The sequence below is a fragment of the Synchiropus splendidus genome, chromosome 10 (genome assembly GCF_027744825.2).
Source record: "Synchiropus splendidus isolate RoL2022-P1 chromosome 10, RoL_Sspl_1.0, whole genome shotgun sequence".
NCBI classification, from domain to species: domain Eukaryota; kingdom Metazoa; phylum Chordata; class Actinopteri; order Syngnathiformes; family Callionymidae; genus Synchiropus; species Synchiropus splendidus.
In genome coordinates, this window is record NC_071343.1 from 15,495,892 (window position 1) to 15,513,246 (window position 17,355).

The 17,355-nt window shown below is 42.3% G+C and overlaps 2 protein-coding genes across 3 annotated transcripts in view; one reads left to right on the forward strand and one right to left on the reverse strand.

Moving 5' to 3' along the window:
• Positions 1–9,671, reverse strand: desma (desmin a). Its single transcript, XM_053876567.1, has 11 exons — positions 9,651–9,671; positions 4,590–5,230; positions 3,025–3,085; positions 2,859–2,954; positions 1,783–1,944; positions 1,581–1,706; positions 1,395–1,505; positions 1,202–1,311; positions 1,073–1,125; positions 772–863; positions 1–441 (listed from the first exon to the last, which is right to left on the reverse strand). Exons 2-11 carry the CDS (start codon positions 5,159–5,161, stop codon positions 400–402), a joined length of 1,425 nt encoding a protein of 474 aa, XP_053732542.1. The 5' UTR covers positions 5,162–5,230; positions 9,651–9,671; the 3' UTR covers positions 1–399.
• ptprna (protein tyrosine phosphatase receptor type Na) overlaps positions 9,668–17,355 on the forward strand; it is a 12,636-nt gene continuing 4,948 nt past the window's right edge. For both annotated transcript variants that reach the window (XM_053876565.1, XM_053876566.1), the window contains exons 1-13: positions 9,668–10,074; positions 11,973–12,023; positions 13,623–13,733; positions 14,410–14,524; positions 14,614–14,761; positions 14,824–15,013; positions 15,082–15,225; positions 15,468–15,593; positions 15,669–15,703; positions 15,767–16,020; positions 16,090–16,176; positions 16,602–16,681; positions 16,785–16,849. In XM_053876565.1, the coding sequence (XP_053732540.1) occupies positions 9,999–10,074; positions 11,973–12,023; positions 13,623–13,733; positions 14,410–14,524; positions 14,614–14,761; positions 14,824–15,013; positions 15,082–15,225; positions 15,468–15,593; positions 15,669–15,703; positions 15,767–16,020; positions 16,090–16,176; positions 16,602–16,681; positions 16,785–16,849 (1,482 nt within the window). In that variant the 5' untranslated portion in view covers positions 9,668–9,998. The remainder of the gene's footprint in view (positions 10,075–11,972; positions 12,024–13,622; positions 13,734–14,409; positions 14,525–14,613; positions 14,762–14,823; positions 15,014–15,081; positions 15,226–15,467; positions 15,594–15,668; positions 15,704–15,766; positions 16,021–16,089; positions 16,177–16,601; positions 16,682–16,784; positions 16,850–17,355) is intronic.

Sequence of the window (17,355 nt, forward strand, 5' to 3'; positions counted from 1 at the left end):
TTTTTATTGGAGAGTTGTGGTACAGTGAAGCGAAACGCCGTCACCAAAACACTGTCGTCAAATGTCGGACCTGACTTTATTCCTTCTGAATCCAAAGTACTTTTTTTGTTTCTCAAGACTTCTTCCTTTCTCTGGCACATCACATCTGGAATATGTGCATCTTTATTTTGTCTGGTCCATTCTTCTGCCATTTAATGCTTCTACTCTGCTGTTCGGCCATCACGACATCACTGACGCCTTTCCTGCTTCAACAACCTAGAAAATGGAAAATAATAATAATCCAGAATGCCCTTTAGGGGGCGTATTTTCATATCCTAGAATTATGAACTCTAACTTGTCTTTTTTTATTTAATTATTTTTTAAAAGTTTTTAAGTTGGTGGTTTATTCTCTCTTCCTCTTCACATGATGTCTTGCTGGTGCTGTGTGGACTCGCTGACAACCTGAAGAGAAGAAAAGACCTGTCAGGTTTTGTTCTATTTTAAATACGCACGTCTCATTTCTAAGGTGCTGTGTGTGAGGTTTTCTATCCGGGAATTATCACAGGTGTTATTTGGAATGATGTGCAGAGTGAAGGAGAAGGGAGACACGTGTGCACCTAGTCGACCATAAAAGTGGAGTTCTGGGGACCGCACTTACACACTGGGCACTAGCGCCCTGGCTGAGAGAAAACTTCATCTATGTGAACGAGAATATAGCAAGTAAATACCACATTGAATCTGAAAATCATATATAACATGGCATCAATCTCCTGCGACGTGATGAGATCCTACCTCTCCGTCGCGGGTCTCGATGGTCTTGATGAGAACGGTTTTCTTTGAGTGGACCTCTGAGCCGCGCTGATGTTGAGACTCAGGGCTGGTCTCTGAAAATGTAAGAGACAGTTGGTAATGAAAGACAAGTCCGCTTATACCACATGTTCGTAATACACTGCAACACTTATATATAAATAAAATAAATGAATATTATTAGTAATATTTTAAGAAAGATAAGAAAAGGAGCAAATTGATGGCAAAAAAATGGGAAAATTATTTAAGAAACAATTGGAGATGTTACTTCCACTTCTAACCTCACCTCTGAATCCGATGGAAGAGAAGGAAGACTGGACGGGCACGGTGGTGGTGATGCTGGTGAAACACAAAACATGGAAGCAGGTTTAACGTCGCTACTATTTTTCGTTGCAGTTTTTCCCTTTTGGCTCACCGGCTCTCCTCTCCCTCCAGCAGCTTGCGGTAGGTGGCGATCTCAATATCGAGGGCCATCTTGACATTGAGGAGGTCCTGGTACTCCCTCAGGTGACGGGCCATGTCATCCTGGAACACGTGAGGGTAGTTAAGGACCAGACCTTCTCTTCTCTTGCGGGTGTGAGTCTCTTCTGACAGAAGACAAAAGTCACCTTCATCTTGGCAATGTCCTCCTCCAGTCTGGCGATGGTGTCCTGGAAACCAGAGGCCTCGCGAGACATGCGGTCCTCCATGTCTCTCATCTGGCGCATCAGAGACTCGTTCTGCAGCAGACGTGGAGCTTGACTTAACCACTGATGTGGGAGAGCAAAGACCCTTCACAGGTTTCAGATACTCACGGTTCCCTTGAGAGAGTCGATCTCACAGGTGTAGGACTGGATCTGGTGTCTGTACTCCATGCTCTCCTGCTTGGCCTGACGCAGAGCATCGTTGTTCTTGTTGACAGCCTGGTTCAGGTCGGAAACCTGAGGGGAGTAGGAGGTTGGTTGATCCGTTGGAAAAAAAGGGGCACATTAGGGACCGTCTCTTTCTCTGACCCACCTTGGACTTGTACCAGTCCTCAGCCTCTGAGATGTTCTTGGCGGCGATTGCTTCGTACTGGAGGCGGATGTCCCTCAGAGCGGCAGTCAGGTCTGGCTTGGACATGTCCATCTGGATCTGGACCTGCGTGTCCTGCATCTGGCTCTGCAGCTCACGGATCTCCTGCAGGTGCACGGAGGAAAAAATAAAAAATCTGTAATAGATCTTTTTTATCCCATGTAGGTTGATGTTTTTTCACCATTATAATGTTCAATATTTTCTAGTCTGTCATAAGTGCTTCTCTCACTGCAATACCTCATAAATTTTCAAAGTATATTTAAAATATATTCCATTTATCTCAGTACATAGTTTCTCATCTTCATCTTTCAGAATTTCATTTTTGCAGACAAATGTCAACTTAAGCAATTTTCTGTGGTGGTGTAATAAAATATTAAACAATAAAAATATTTTAAAAAGTTATTCTCAAAATGTTCTTCTAATCTCTCTTTTAGCTTCAAGCATTAGCATTCTAATTTTATTCAGTCATTTATATCACTTATAAACAGTGCAGTCTTTCTGTAAAATGACATTGATCATATTAAATAATTACAGTTACATTACATTGTAACTACATTACAATAATTTTTATTTCACTCATTTTTTTCATTTTTTTTTATTCAACATTCATTTCCTGGTATTTATTTTTATTACTACTTTTACACTTCATTTTGTCAATTTATTATTATTATTATTATTATTATTATTATTATTATTATTATTATTATTATTATTAGTCATAGTAGTAGTAGTAGTTTTCATTTTATTTATTTTTTTAAGACTCCTGCCTCCAGATTAGCCTTCTTTGCTCAATGCCCTTACAGCAGGCCAACACAACTGACCTACATGTGAAGAACAAAAACTGTAACTAGTCATCTTTTAGTCACCCTGGAGTCAAAGCAGGTTAAAAATAGTCCAGCATCTGTTCACCCTCGGCAGCAACTGTCTTGCTCCTCTCTACCAGTCAGCTGTGGTGCATTTCTCCACTCAAGACAGAAGGCAGTTCTCTCATGTCTCATCTCACTTGTCATCACACAAACCTCTTCGTGGATCTTCTTCAGGAAGGCGATCTCCTCCTGCAGACTCTCGATGCGTCTCTCCAGGTCCAGCCTGGCCAGAGTGGCGTTGTCGACATCCTGGACACCAAAATAACAACTTGTTATGAAAGGCAATGACAACAATTGGAGGAGCAGCATGAGGACTTACAGCTCTGAAGGCAGACAGGTTGTTTTCTGCCTCTTCCTTCTGGTGAATCTCCTCCTGCAGTCTGCAAGGACAAGGTTTCATGAGTCCAGCAACAACTGGCCTGGCAGACTCTCTAGATTTTTACACGCTTCCTGCCATGTGTTTGAAGACCACGCTGCATTCACTTAATTCAAGGTGAATAACAAGAACGACTGGAGAGAACATTTTGCTCAAAATATATCTCAGACTCAGCAGCAGGATGAAAATGTGTTGTGAACTAGTGATGGTTAGATGAAGTTTCATGGCACAGTGTTGAAGGATTGATGAGGTTTCATGAAACAGTGCCCTAATTTTCAGAGGCCACCAGGTGACACTGTCTGCTGTAAAATGTGAGTTGAACAAGTAAGTCGATGAAACCACTTTTCATGACAGTCAACTCAAAGGGCGAGATAAAAAACACAAATACTTTCCTCATACAATGGTATTGTTTCATTCATGAGCAACTGAGTTCCAGTTTTTTCAGGGTGTTTTGACGTAAATAAAATAACTTCCAATTTTCTAGTTTTAATCAGTCAATTATATCGCTTAAAAACAGTACAGTATTACCGTAAGATGACATTGATCATATTAAATAATTATTATCAATAATAGCAATAATAACAATAATTGTATTTTATATATGTACAACCTACCCCTCCATCCCATCAACAGCTGTGATACATCACAAGTTCAAGAAGTGCTGTCACATGAATATACATTTTTGGAATGTGTTCCTCCTCCTCTGTGATCTTCCACATATAGATGGAGCGGCTGCAGCACCTGCTGCGTGACTGACAAATGTGGGCTGCAGCTGCTGCCACAGAGAAGTCAGGACAGTAAGAATGGAGGGCTGCCCTCGGCTCTACTGTCTCTAAATATAGTTTTTGGGGGAGCGCTGGAATGGCTGTGAATGTCATGACCAGAGACTTGAAATATCTGTGGCTGGCATCTGCTATATTCAATTCTGTAGAAATAACTGTCAGCACATCCACCGAGCTCTAAGTTGGTAATGAAAACAAGAATGTGGATTCATCCGGCAGTGTGGCAACTACAGCTGTGGGCGTCTTCTTTGATCTCAGTCGGAGCTTCAGGTGGATTTTTCAGGGTTCTTCAACCACTCACTGGCGGCAGAGATGTTCTAGAAAATTAACAAGTTTCTGCTCCGACAGTGAGCGACTGTGGTGGCTGCCGCTGCACTGACCTCGTAGCTACAAATAGACATCCACTCACAAATCAGTGTGACTAACACACACACACACACACACACACACACACACACACACCCCTGGGGTTGATGATGGGACACTCTTTCATGTTTAAATATAAGTCATTTATTTAAGTACCCGCAGAGATACTAAGGATGGATTAAAAATGCTCTGTAGTCTGTCATATATGGGCCTCATTTTTGTAGTTTATCAGGCCATTTAAAATTATTATACATCAGATTCAAGATCCCTGTATTGGTGGGTTCATTCTCCTTTACACTGTATTGCTACAGCCTTGGGAGGCAGGTAAGTATCGTCAGATTGTCGGGAAGGGCCACCCACCTGAGCTTGAGCTTCTGCAGGTCATCCGCCAGGTTGTCCCTCTCCACCTCCACTCGGGCTCTTTGGTTGGAAAGTGCCTCGATTTGCCTCCTCAGCTCCCTCATTTCCTCCTCGTACATCTCAGCGACACGTCCAGGGCCTTCGCGACCTTTCAGCGTCTCGATCTCCACTGTCAGCGCGGCGTTCTGCTGCTCCAGGAAGCGGACCTTCTCAATGTAGCTGGCGAAGCGGTCGTTGAGGTGCTGGAGCTCGGCCTTCTCGTTGGTCCTTGTGTTGAGGAAGTCCTGGTTCATGGCGTCAGCCAAGTTGAAGTCGAGCTTCTCACCGGAGTAGGTGCGCATTGCCGTGGAAGCACCCAGTCCGCCGGCTCCACCTGAGGAAACTCGGTAGCTGGAGTAAGAAGGCATGGTCTTGACCTCGTAGACTCTGGACGACATGTGGGATGAAGCAGAGCTACGTCCTCCTCCCATGGAGGAGAAGAGGGAAGACATTGGGGTTGAACCCACCCCGGAGCCGAAGGTGCGGCGGTATGAGGAGGCCGTCTGGGCGGAAGAGGAGTAGGACTTGCTCATGGCTGGTGGATTCTTCTGGAGGGTTGATGGAGCTGGAGGTGCAAGAGACCCAACTGTCCCACTGGGCAACTGGGAGAGAGACTAAGTTGAGGGCTGCAGGGCACCAAGGACAGCTATTTGTAGATCCACCCCACCCACTCACCCACCCCAACACCTCCTCTTTTCGTCCACCCCTCGACACTCCCCCCTCCCCCTCATCCTCCCTTCCCGACAGGAGTCATATTGTCAGTTTCTCAAATGGGAAACATCATTTTCAACATGTGGAATCTGAACTGGTCACTTTTGGGACCCTGCTTCTATAATATCTGACAGACCAAACCCACTCAGTGAGAATGACTCACAGCCGACAAACATCAGAGGCCGAGGGTTTATATGATCTATCCATTCAGAGACCGTTCCTCTTCATCTCTTTGTCCGTGTCTTCTTCGTCGCCATTTCACTTCATCTCCTCCTCCCCCCCATCACAACTGCAGTCAGACCTCCACTCAGCTGTCGGAGAGGTCTTGTTTCACTGGCTTGGTCGGGCGGTGGCCCTCCGTGTAGCCGTGTGTTTGATCGAGTGAGAGGAAGCAACACAATCTCCGTGAGCTGTGACTTCCTCATCAGGGATTGCGATCAAGACATTACACCATTTTAATAGTCCACACATGACAGACGTGAGACCTGCTTTTAGACGCAGGTCCAACTTTGCGGTGGGTCCACACAAAAAAAACAAAAAAAAAAACTGTTTGCTGTTTACAGTTATTGTGTAGTTACAAAAGTTTTGCATACTGGAAGTTAACCGACAGATATAGTTGTAGGTCACTGGCTTCCTTACTGATGGATGGCAACCCTTGTACACTCCAAATAACTGGAAGCAAGCATGTTTCAACATCGATATTTTAAAGGGTAAACTGGCACAATAGTTGAAAAAAATGTAATCTTGTAGAAGAAGCTGCTTTAGATGCATTAGTTTATGTCTATCATAAGTATAATGGGCCTACGGTTGTCCCTTGTGGAACCTCACAATGAACACCATTCAACATTTTATCACGAATGATCTGCTGGTGAGCGTCTTAGTTTCGTTTTTAAACTACAAAGCTTTTCCTAACAAAATAGTGAGGCGACTAGTGAAGAAGTCACTCTCTCATCTGCCTCGTAAAAACACCCCACTCCGGTATGTATCCTTACAGCGCTGTGTATATTAGGATGCATGCATATTTTGGGTTGCCACCCTTTCAGTTGCTTGGAGCGGAGTCATGTGTTTACCCTTGGTTACATCAGGTGCAGTATAGTCTGACTGAGGCGCTGCCAAGACGGTCACACGCCATTTCATTATCAGCGCTACCCGCTGGACTCGCACGCAACATGAGTAGGTGTGCGCTGAATCCACTCCTGTCCGCTGAAGGATGTGTTGAACACTTGACATCACATGAATTAGCAGCCTCCGCTTAGAGGATGTGTATCAGATATTCCCAGGCCCATTCTCACCTGCCGTCATTTCTATAAGAAACTGTTTTAAACACTGACAAGGTGTGAACAATATGAATTATTTAATGCAACAGAAGTCGTCAGTAGCATAACCAAAGTATTAGTTCTACATCTGCACTGCTATCTGCACCACTCTTTAAGAGGGTTTAATCCAAGGGGGTTCTTCTTTTGATGAGTGAACATTTGAGGAGTTTAAAGGGTCATTGTGTGTGTGGTCATGGGTTTCGCAGGCCGGAATGTGTCAGCTGCTGGTGTTGTCAGCTCTATTTTTAGCATCTCTGTTTGAACTCACTGGTCCTGCCACTTTCGCCAAAGTGTCTTGGGCGGACGGAGACTGATGTATTTGACTTGAAGTTATAAAACAGACTTAGCATTTAAGGTATGTGCAGGTGTTTTGTTTCGATGATCTGAAAATATGGGGCTGTCGAGGAAGTCGCTGGAAAGTACCATCAAGTGCCACAAACAAACACCAGGGACACAGAGTAATCTCACATTAATATCAGCTTCATCTGTATTTTTCTTTTTCACAGTCATCAAGTGTGCGCCTCATTTCATGATGTCCCCAACTGAACTGTGGTAATCTCTTGTGCCACCAGGTCCTTCCACCTTCCACCTGCCTTAGATCACAGCTGCCTCTTGTGGCCCAAACTCCAAATCTCTGTATGTTCCCTGAGTTCTTTATCATCCTCATCATAAAGACGTCACCTAGGTCTTGTACATCTTTTGCTCGATGGGGATTCAAACCTGCACCTTTAACACCCCGTGATGTAGAGTTGGCAAACCAACCAACGAAAGTACAGTGACACATCGCTTTCAACTTCATGATGAAGCCTTTTGCAATAGTGGCATGACATGTCCGCAAGTCACATGCTCAGACTGATCCCTGACAAGTTCTAGTCCCACTTGATGGATATCTCAGAAATGACGTTCGTGCCACCTCTTGACGGGAAACTTCTCGAGTGTCACCTGCGGGTCATTGACCAGGGAAGTTGGCCAGAACAAACCAGATGATAAACAAGATGGTTCAGTGTGAAAATAACCAAAGAACACTGAGATCACTTCAATTAAAGCTGTAGATTCCAACAAAAGCTGGACCCAAGCCCGGCTCATGTCTAAGAATATCACCAGAACATACCAGCCCGGCCCGACTGGGCCATGCATCTATTTAAAGCCGAGGAAGCAGTGTGACAAAACAGAAATAAACTTCATGATTTCCCCAGGTTTTCATCAGATCGGTGGCGCTCCTTTTTCTATAAAGGTTATGTATTGGACGAATAAAATAAACATGTCTTCCACAATCTTCACAGATCAATTCTGAAATTCTAGCCCACAGATTCAGGACTTAACAGTGATCAAAATGTCAGAAAGGAGTCCAAACATGATGGCAATTTCTGAAATCTCACCACAGCCCATGTGGTTAAGTGACCAGCTGCTCTCATCCTTCAGCAGCACTGACAACATGTCGCTAGGCAACAAACACAAACAATCCAATGAGGAAAGGTACTGAAAAAGAGCGTGACAAAGACAACAGAAGCAAAATAAAAGCCGACGTGCTGATGGAGACAACTCCGTCTTTTACCAGGAAAATGGTCTAAATATAATCATGAGTCTGCAGCGATCGCTTCATAAAAATAGTGATTCATGTCAGTGACATACACAAGTGAGTCTAATGAAATATCCCCATGGTCACTCAGTCAAGGCCACATTTCAAAACACAACAAGATTTATAGCCGGTAACTAATCCACCCTCAGTGAAAGTACCACCAGGCCAAAAAAAGTGACAGGAAGTATTTGCATGCCTGCCAAGAGTGAGGCATCCCGAGTGTGTGTTTCTCAGGTGCCTCATGGTGAGTGGTTAAGTAAGCACTGCTGCTTCATATCACCCTCACCCCTGTTACCTGAGTATGAAGAGCGTTTTCACTCAGTACGGTCTGTTTTACCTGCCTCATTTGTTTAAAACTGGAGTCGTCATCGCGGAGGACACTGGAGGGCGCTAGAGGACAGGTCGAGACAGTGTCTGTCGACCTCTCTATCTCCTTTCTATCTACCCGTATTGTTACGTTCTAAAAGCTTCTTTGACAGTACTTATTTGTTTTATTTTTTTTCTATCTTCTATATTATACATCCTCTGTATAATACATCTACTTTCCATGTATCTATTTAATTGTACTTCATGCATTTTATTCTAAAGCAACACGCAGCAGCTTCATTACTCAACTTTCATGAGCATATCATTTTTATTTCAGTGAAATTATGATTTTTGGTTCAACATAATCAGTTTGTGATGCTTATATTGACAGTTACTAACACAACATATACAAAAAAACAAAAAACAAAAAAAAAACATCTACACACACACAAAGTAAAATAAACATAAATACAAGTACAACATTTAAACATTTACCCAGGAAATAGGCAAAATATCTAATGCACCACCCCATATGTGCATGGATAGTTCGAAAATTATCATGCTTTTTGGATAAACTTTTTTTATTTTCTTGCCACTTGCTTAGCATACCATATTTATTTTTCTGTTTTCTAGATTGATTTTAGCATCATAATCTAATCTAATCAGTGGATGAGGCGTGTATTTACATTATCATTCACAAAAGATGGGATGTGATACAAACGAAATGTAGCTGCTGTAGTATGAGTTCATGACAGATGCAACATGATTCAGATGCTAGCACTCACACTAGCCCATGCTAAACGTCCTGAGACAGGATTTGGGTCATGGTAAGTTATGGTTCGCATATGTAAGATTCAAATTTACATTAAAGATTTTACTAGTTCAAAAGGTGAAAACAAATGTTTCACTTTGTTTACCGCCATAAACTGTTTCCTTTTTAGGACCAAGAAGATCCGTTTTTTTTCAGAATGTTTATTGACAAATGTTTTATCAAGTGGCAGGTTTATAGGTTATTTTAATGACATTTATAAGCGCTGGTAACAAAACACGTGGGATAAGAAGGATGCATTATTCACAAAACGATGATATACCGCTGTTTTCTTTATGTACCTGTCAGGTCCTTCTGAGGCTGCAGGAGAACACGTCTTTCTTTCAAGAGCCGATGACGTACTTGCAGCTACGTACACAGTCTGAGCCCCATCGCCACCTCCTCCTCCTCCTCCTGCTCTCCATCCATCCTCACCGTCGCTCCTCCTTCTTCACCGTGTGGACCTGCTCTCCTCCACCATCCATCTACTCCTGCGTTAGCTACGGGCCTGTGCTGCTTGTAGCTCAGAAGCGGACGTGTGTTTTTGCCTCCTCCGTCTGATGGGGATCGAGCCGAGGCTTCTGGGGATGATGGAGATCTAAAGGAGGGGAAGAGGAGAATCCCGAATTCGTTGTCCACCTGCGAGCACCATGCAACAGCTGAGAGCGTGGAGAGCTCTGCTCCTGCTGACGGTGGTGGTCCAGGCTGCACTGTCCGAGAAATACGGTAACAGTCCTGCGTTTCATATGTCTCTAAATATGTGTAACATTATTAACGTCACCTGCGTCTCTCTTCTTCATATCACCCCTTAACTTTATTAAAAAAAAAAAAAAAAAAAAAAAAAAAATATATATATATATATATATATATATATATATATATATATATATATATATATATATATATATATATATATATACTGTCATTCATAGAAAATGAGAGATAAAAACAGTGACAAGTGTAAACAAAACGAACAGTAGCTATTACATTTGATGTGGACAGTGTTATAAAAATATTTGTGTATCATATAATCATTATAACAATTAAAATGCTCTAAATAAAAGCTTTCTTGGAACAGTTTTTCTATAATGGCTCCCCCCCAAAATAGCCCGTGCATTCATTATAAGCATCAGATAAGCAGCACTGTGACTTAAAGACAGATATTTTCCTTTCACTCTCTTTGGTCTTCTGTCACATCCAGCAGCCTGTTTGATTTTCCATCCATCCGTTGTTGGTTAATGACTGATGTGCTGATGAATACTGCAGGAGTGGTGAGGTTTTCACCCAGTCTGTGCTCACTAATGGTTGTTTGAAACCACCGCGTGCCATTTGCAATTCACATGGAAACTAAAATGTGACTGACGGTACTTTGTGTTTTGCCATTTATACTTGCATCACTGTCATAAATGGCGTACATTATCTGATGATGGCACTGACTCCATTCCATTATTTGGCTGGTCTTGTCGCACACACACACACACACACAGCGTGTAAATGACTTCAGAAAGAACAGGCTGTGACACGGGTGAAAAGCAGACGTATCCATGCGTGTTACGCTCCAATCTCTCACCAACCACCTGCTGATTCTCACACCCCCCTTCCATGGTCTTACTCACAAACAAATAGGAGCCAGTCGAGTTTTACATAGCAACACAGTTTTGGTGTCTGCTATTGATTGACAGCACCGCCATTGGCTCTCCACATCACTATAGGCTTTTCCTCTTCAGTGTTCATGGACACAAAATGAAGTATTTCAAAAATTGGTATGAAGATACTTTTGCCAATTCATAGTAAAAGAAGTTCAATTATCATTTTTGGTAGTTTTATTTGGGCTGTTGCTTGAGATAAACATACTCTGATGGACTAAGGGAGATGACAAATAAGGATTTAATAGTAGTTATTCATTATATATTGTGCATCTCATTTGATTTATTAATAGTATTTTTGGATCAAAATGAACAGGGTTTGTTTACAGTGTTTTTTTCCATCAGTATTTCTAAAGGGTGTATGTGGATATGCTGTTAGATTATTTGAGGGAATGTAACATGCAATTCATGGCAGATTTGATGGCAAAACCTCCTTTACAGGGGGCTCTTACAGTTTTATTCTATTTAACTACAACATATACAACATAAAATACATAAAACATTTTTTCAAGGAAAGATGTAGTACTGACCAGAAACGAAATGTAACAAACATTGCTTTTGCTTGCACTCTTGCCGTGTTTTAATGTCATTATTGATCAATAATTTGATGCATGCACTTATTGTACATCACTTATTTCTACAAAAATACTTGCACTTTAAGTACTCTAGTAAATAGAATGTGATTCCAAAAGGTTTCGTGGACGATGGAAGAGTTTTTGCATTGAAAAAGATGACAGTAATTCTAATTTGTTTGCTGGCAGCAGAGCTTCCAGATTGTTATTCGAATAAAAACCACCTGCATTATTGAATTGTGTCGCAATTACTCAAGTCATTAGTTTAGAATCCCGAGAGTTTGGAGATGATGTCAACTGTGCGGTTCATTTATTTGGAATCAATAAAGTGTGTTTGTTTAAGTTTCCTCTGTTGTGGTTTTCATGCGGAACATCAGCTCACTCACTCCGTGTCTCTCTGCATCAGGTTGCCTATTTGAGAGAACACTGTGCTCCAGGGATCAGTTCTGCTCTGATGGTGAGTACACACACGCAAACACACACGCGGCAACACCAGTCTGGGATTTTTCCTCTCAGCCCATCACCTTCTCCTCTCCCCTTCATCATCTTTATCTAAGCCCCTCCTCCCTGCTCTGCCGTCTCCCATGGCAACACTGACATCACTGTGAGGTGGACGCCCCCTCAGTTGTTGTGCTGATACAGTGATGAGTCACTGACACACGCTTACGCACATCTTTGTGGAAATCGCACTTACGCACATGCACGTCCGTGGAATGTGAAGATCAGGGATCCTGCTGCTCAATAGCCGCTGCCGAGTTTGAACAGCTGTATCTCCATCCGTCATGTTGGTGTTGTGGGTGTGTGGCACTTTGAACTACCTAGAATGTGAAACAGTTGATTCCACAGCTCACTGATCCTCAAGTTTATACTTTTGAATGCTTTGGGAAAGACATTACCGGCAAAGTATGAATTTAGTCATCAGTATTCAATAGCGCGCTCACTCTGATCCTCTATTTCTCTGATATTTTTTAACTGGATTTTTTCTACATTTCATTATTGTTCCTTTCAATATCTTTTAAAAGGTTTATTGTCCTTTTATGTAGGTGTATGTATATTTATTTATTTTAAGTGTCTACTGTGACTGGTGAATATATATTAATAAATATATACATGTTGCAATAAATAAGTATCAGCTTACATGTGGAGTGTATTTTGTTTGCTCCGCTTCATACGCTTCAAGTTCAGGTAAAAATATTACTATTGTTGTTGTTATTGGACATCAGCGGTGGGGGGGAATATTCCACATTTTTTAAAAATAATTTGCTGCATATTTTACTCTTCAAATATAATATAACGTGGGATTATTTAAATATATAAAAAGACTCCTCGTGTATAATATTAAGGGCATCATTATTATAAAAATAGAATGAATACATTGGTTAATGAAATAAATATTTTTTTTAAACATATACATTTAATATGAATGTGTTGTTTCATTGTGAAAATATTAAAAAATAAAAACACAAAAGGTGCAAAATTAGCTGAGAAAAAAAATCAAAATAAATAAATAAACCAAATGCTAAAGTTTTATGGAAATAATAAAATACCTAGCAGTACAAGGTTAATGTGATAAGCTGCTGAGAATGGAGATGGTTGTAAATTACATCATCACATACAAACAAACGTCCGCAAACAGTCGACCAGTTACTTGACTGTAGGTGTTGACGGTGATAGGATATTGTAGCTACAGTATTGTCCTGCTTGTCATGTTCTTGTTACAAGGGTTTCCAACTGAAGTGATTTCAAACCTGTTATATAAAAATGTTGAGCAGCTTTGAAATGCGCTCGATCCTCGTCAATGGCACTCTGGTCGGAGGTATAAAGTGCGTGGGTTGCGATTGAAAATATGACTCACCGCTTTTATCCCCGGTAGAATGGGCTACCGAGGAAAAAAAAGAGGCTGCATTCCTTTACCTCAAGGGCAGACTTTGCAGTAGCGTGCGTCACAAATGTACGGTTCTCGGTTGGGAACCTGAAAAAAAGTGATAAATTTCATCTCCCGTTACATGCAATGTGGCAAAAACACGTCTTTCGGTTTTACCCCCCCCCCCTGCAGATGGCCTCTTTGGTCAGTGCCTCAGTTCCAAGCAGGACCGAGTCCAGTATCAGGTGTCAGTCGCTGTTCTGAGGAGGATGCAGGACGTCCTCAAGCAGCTCATGCAACAAGGTGAGGTGCATTTTCTTTGTTGGACTGGAAGTGTAGTTTACTTAAATGTACCATAAGGTGGGGGGGACGCTTTCATGTCTCTTTGAAAGTTTCTTCTAAAAGTGATGGGCTAAATAATGTGCAGCCTCAATGGTGGGTTCATACATATCATGACATGCAACTTCTCAGGCTTAGAAATGTAAATTGTTGATTTTATTTTTATCCTTAGACTTAAACAGCATTGAAAACAAGAAGACCATGTTGTACTTGATTTGTTTTGGATTGTAAAGGTTCCAAAATAAGCTGTTAACTAACTAACTAAGTGAATCCCTGAAGAAATCGTGACTGAGAGTCATCCGTCCCGATGAATGGCACTTCCGTAGTTATCTGTTGCTACCGCTTGCCTCTTCATCAAGATGACATCACGCAGGGATTACATGCCTTCCCAGTAAGCAGATCCGATTGCCTGATATTTCTGTCCCATCTTAAGGAAGTTAATTGTAAAATTAAAGCTTATTTCATTGCTTTAATCAAATGCTGCCATGAGTCATCGGCGACGTGACACTTGGGGAGTAGAATTGAAGTAGTGAGGTGCCCAAAAGGCTGCTTATATATCAACCGTTATGCTTTAATATACTTTTATTTATTTACATACTGAAAATATAACTGTGATATGATATTTTGTGCTTGTGTACAGGACTTTCCTGGCAGGACAAAATTACCCAGTATATTTTGTCTAAGGAGTTGAAAAGAGTTCCTCACACCACACACCCATCCAGGCCCAACTCCTCCTCCTCATCTCCAACGTCCCTGTAAGTGTAACATTGTCCTCTTGTTATTGATGTTGACTTTGCATATCATCTGACTGCTCTCCTCTCTCTCTCTCTCTCTGTGTGACCAGGTCCAAACAGCAGCCCTCCCACCATCACACCTCCAAATCCGGTTCCTCTGCTCCTGCTGATAACTACCTGGACTACATGAATGTGGAGCATCCGCAGTCCCTGCTTCAAATGCAGACGGCGTCTATCGACCCGTACACATACCGACAGGTACACACACAGTGCCTGCTGAGTCACGTTCTCCTAAAAACTGCTGGCTGTTTCTCGCTCAGCATCGGTACCAAGACGAGGTGGAGCGGTCTCTCATCAGACCCGGGGGCGGTTATGGCAGACCTTCGTCTTGGTCCCAGCCCAGTCAGAGAGAGCGTGACAGGCAGATGCTGCAAGAAGCCTTGTCTCTCTACCTGTCGCCTGATCAGCCTTCCTACCGCCACCGAGGCTCTGCCGCCATGGTCCCTGCAGGTGCGACAACAGTACAGCTCCAGACCTGCTTCTGCTGCGGTGACTTGATATTTCCTGCCTGCCATCAGGTCTGCCTTACTATGACGTCGCTGAAATGGAGATGCCGGTGGACTACGTGGGGAACTACCCGTTCGATAGCAAACCAGCTGCTAGACAGCAAAACCCAATTCCAAATAAGACGCCGCAATTCAGCAGCGTGTCTGGAGACACAGGTGAGGAGCACGGCCCTTGTGAATCTGAGTGGAATCTGTGGCCTTCATTTTTGAGGTTTGACTCCTTAAAATCTTCAAATCCTGGTCTTTGAAATTACTATTTCAATTGAAATATTCGGCTCTGTGTTGAGGTTAATGGATTACAGAGCCATGTTTTACTTTAACGCGATTAATTCTGTAACGTTTTACTGCAATATAATAGAAGTGTGCGCTGGGATGGTAATTCAGTTTGTGTTTTCCAGACGGCTTGCTGGACAGGATGTCAGGAGTCCTGCAGAAGTATGGCATTTCCCCCAGTGAACTGAGCCAGGAACAGCTGTATGAACTAGCCCTGATACTACAGTTACTGCAGACCCAAGATAAAGCAGGTCAGTAGCTTCACCTGTAGCCTTGTTTGATACTTTCCTGACTAGTAAAACTCCTCTCTGGCCGTCACCTCATAGAGCCAACAGAGAAAGATCTCATCAGCCTGAAAGAGGTGCGTCAAAAATCTACAGCTTGTTCTCAAACATGGCTGTTAACAATCTTTGTCTTGCTCTAGATTCAGATGTCAAAGGTCAACACTGGATCCAAAGCAGAGAAGGTCCTCTCTTCAGGTCGACCCGCTGCCCCTCAAGCCACCCCGGCTGCTGCGCTGTCTTCACCCGCTGTCAAGAGCACCGGCCTCCCAGCGACACCCTTGCAGCCTCCTCAGGCCGCACCAGGAGCTGCTCAAGAGCTAAGTGAGCATAAGCCTCCGCAGGTGGAGGACGTGGGAGGAAAAGAGGAGTACGGATACATTTACACCAACCAGAGGTAGGGACGCCTTCTAATCTTGTTGATCACAAGTGATCTCGGGCTATAATCACGTTTTGCTCTGCCCAGCCCTCTGAGTTTATATGATGGAGTGAAGCTGCTGGAGCTGTTGGCGGATAAGATACACCTGAAAACCAGCAGCTTTATAAACATCAGGTAACAACAATAATACATAAAATGAAGTGGAAAAAAAGCATGGGTGCTGAGACTGCAAGAAAACAATAAACCAAGCAGATATTTTTGACATTACAAAATGAGATTCCGCGTACTATTGTACAGTGCATATTTGCAATATTATTTTAGCTTCCTTCTATTTGTGGGGAACTGAATGTTTTACAGCATTTTTAAAGAATTAAGAAAGAGTGAAGATCAGTCTGCTACAGTGCTATTTGAGCTTTCTGCTGGTTTTAAGTTTAATTTCTAAATTATCGATGTTCACTTTGTCATTTGGTTGTGTAGGAGAGAGCTATCTATCTGACATAAGCAGAATTATTGTTTGTTTTCCTGTTTGTTTATAGTTTTTATAAATGACAGAAACCCCTTGAAGTGTTTCCCTTCATTTTTAATCTGCGTGTTTGCAGTGTGGTGGGTCCAGCTTTGACGTTTCGTGTCCGTCAGAATGAAAACAACATGACAGCTGCGGAGGTGGCTGCTAAAGCAGGTGAGAACACACACACGAACCCCTTCACTGTACATTTACGTTATTTTGACTGTCCAAACACGTCCCCTTTATGTTGGCTATGTTTGTTTTGTTGTCCTGTTAGTGTCAGAGAAGAACTTCCTGGAGTCAGAAACCGGCCTGAAAATCGAGCAAGCAGGTGTCGGGGAGGTAAATGTTCAGAGATATTATTGCATATTATTGATGCTTTATATCCTAAACCAATTTATTTTATGATCATTTTGATTTTTATTTTATCGCTTTATTGTATTTTAATATCTTTATTTATTTACATATTTATGACAAAACGTTGATATTGTTGTTTTGACTTTTGCGAGATGTTCAAACGCTCACCAGATTATTAAAGTATTTTAATCTTGATTATTTTTTGATGTTATTATTGCTCAAAAGCATCTGATTATATAATGTATATGAGAGCAGTGAGAAAGCACATTTATGATTCTCAAGTCGGCGTCCATGGCGGTGGAGAGAAAAGCCGGATACTGTCCTCATCCTTTTCCCAGCGAATGCATTTCAGTCCGCCACAACACACACACGCTCTTGTGTGCGAGCAGCCAGGACAAATTAACAGGTCACAGCCTGACAACCAGTATTTCACTTGTTGCCATGGTGTTTTGTCTGCTGCAGCCCACACCCCCCCCCGCCTTCCCCACCTC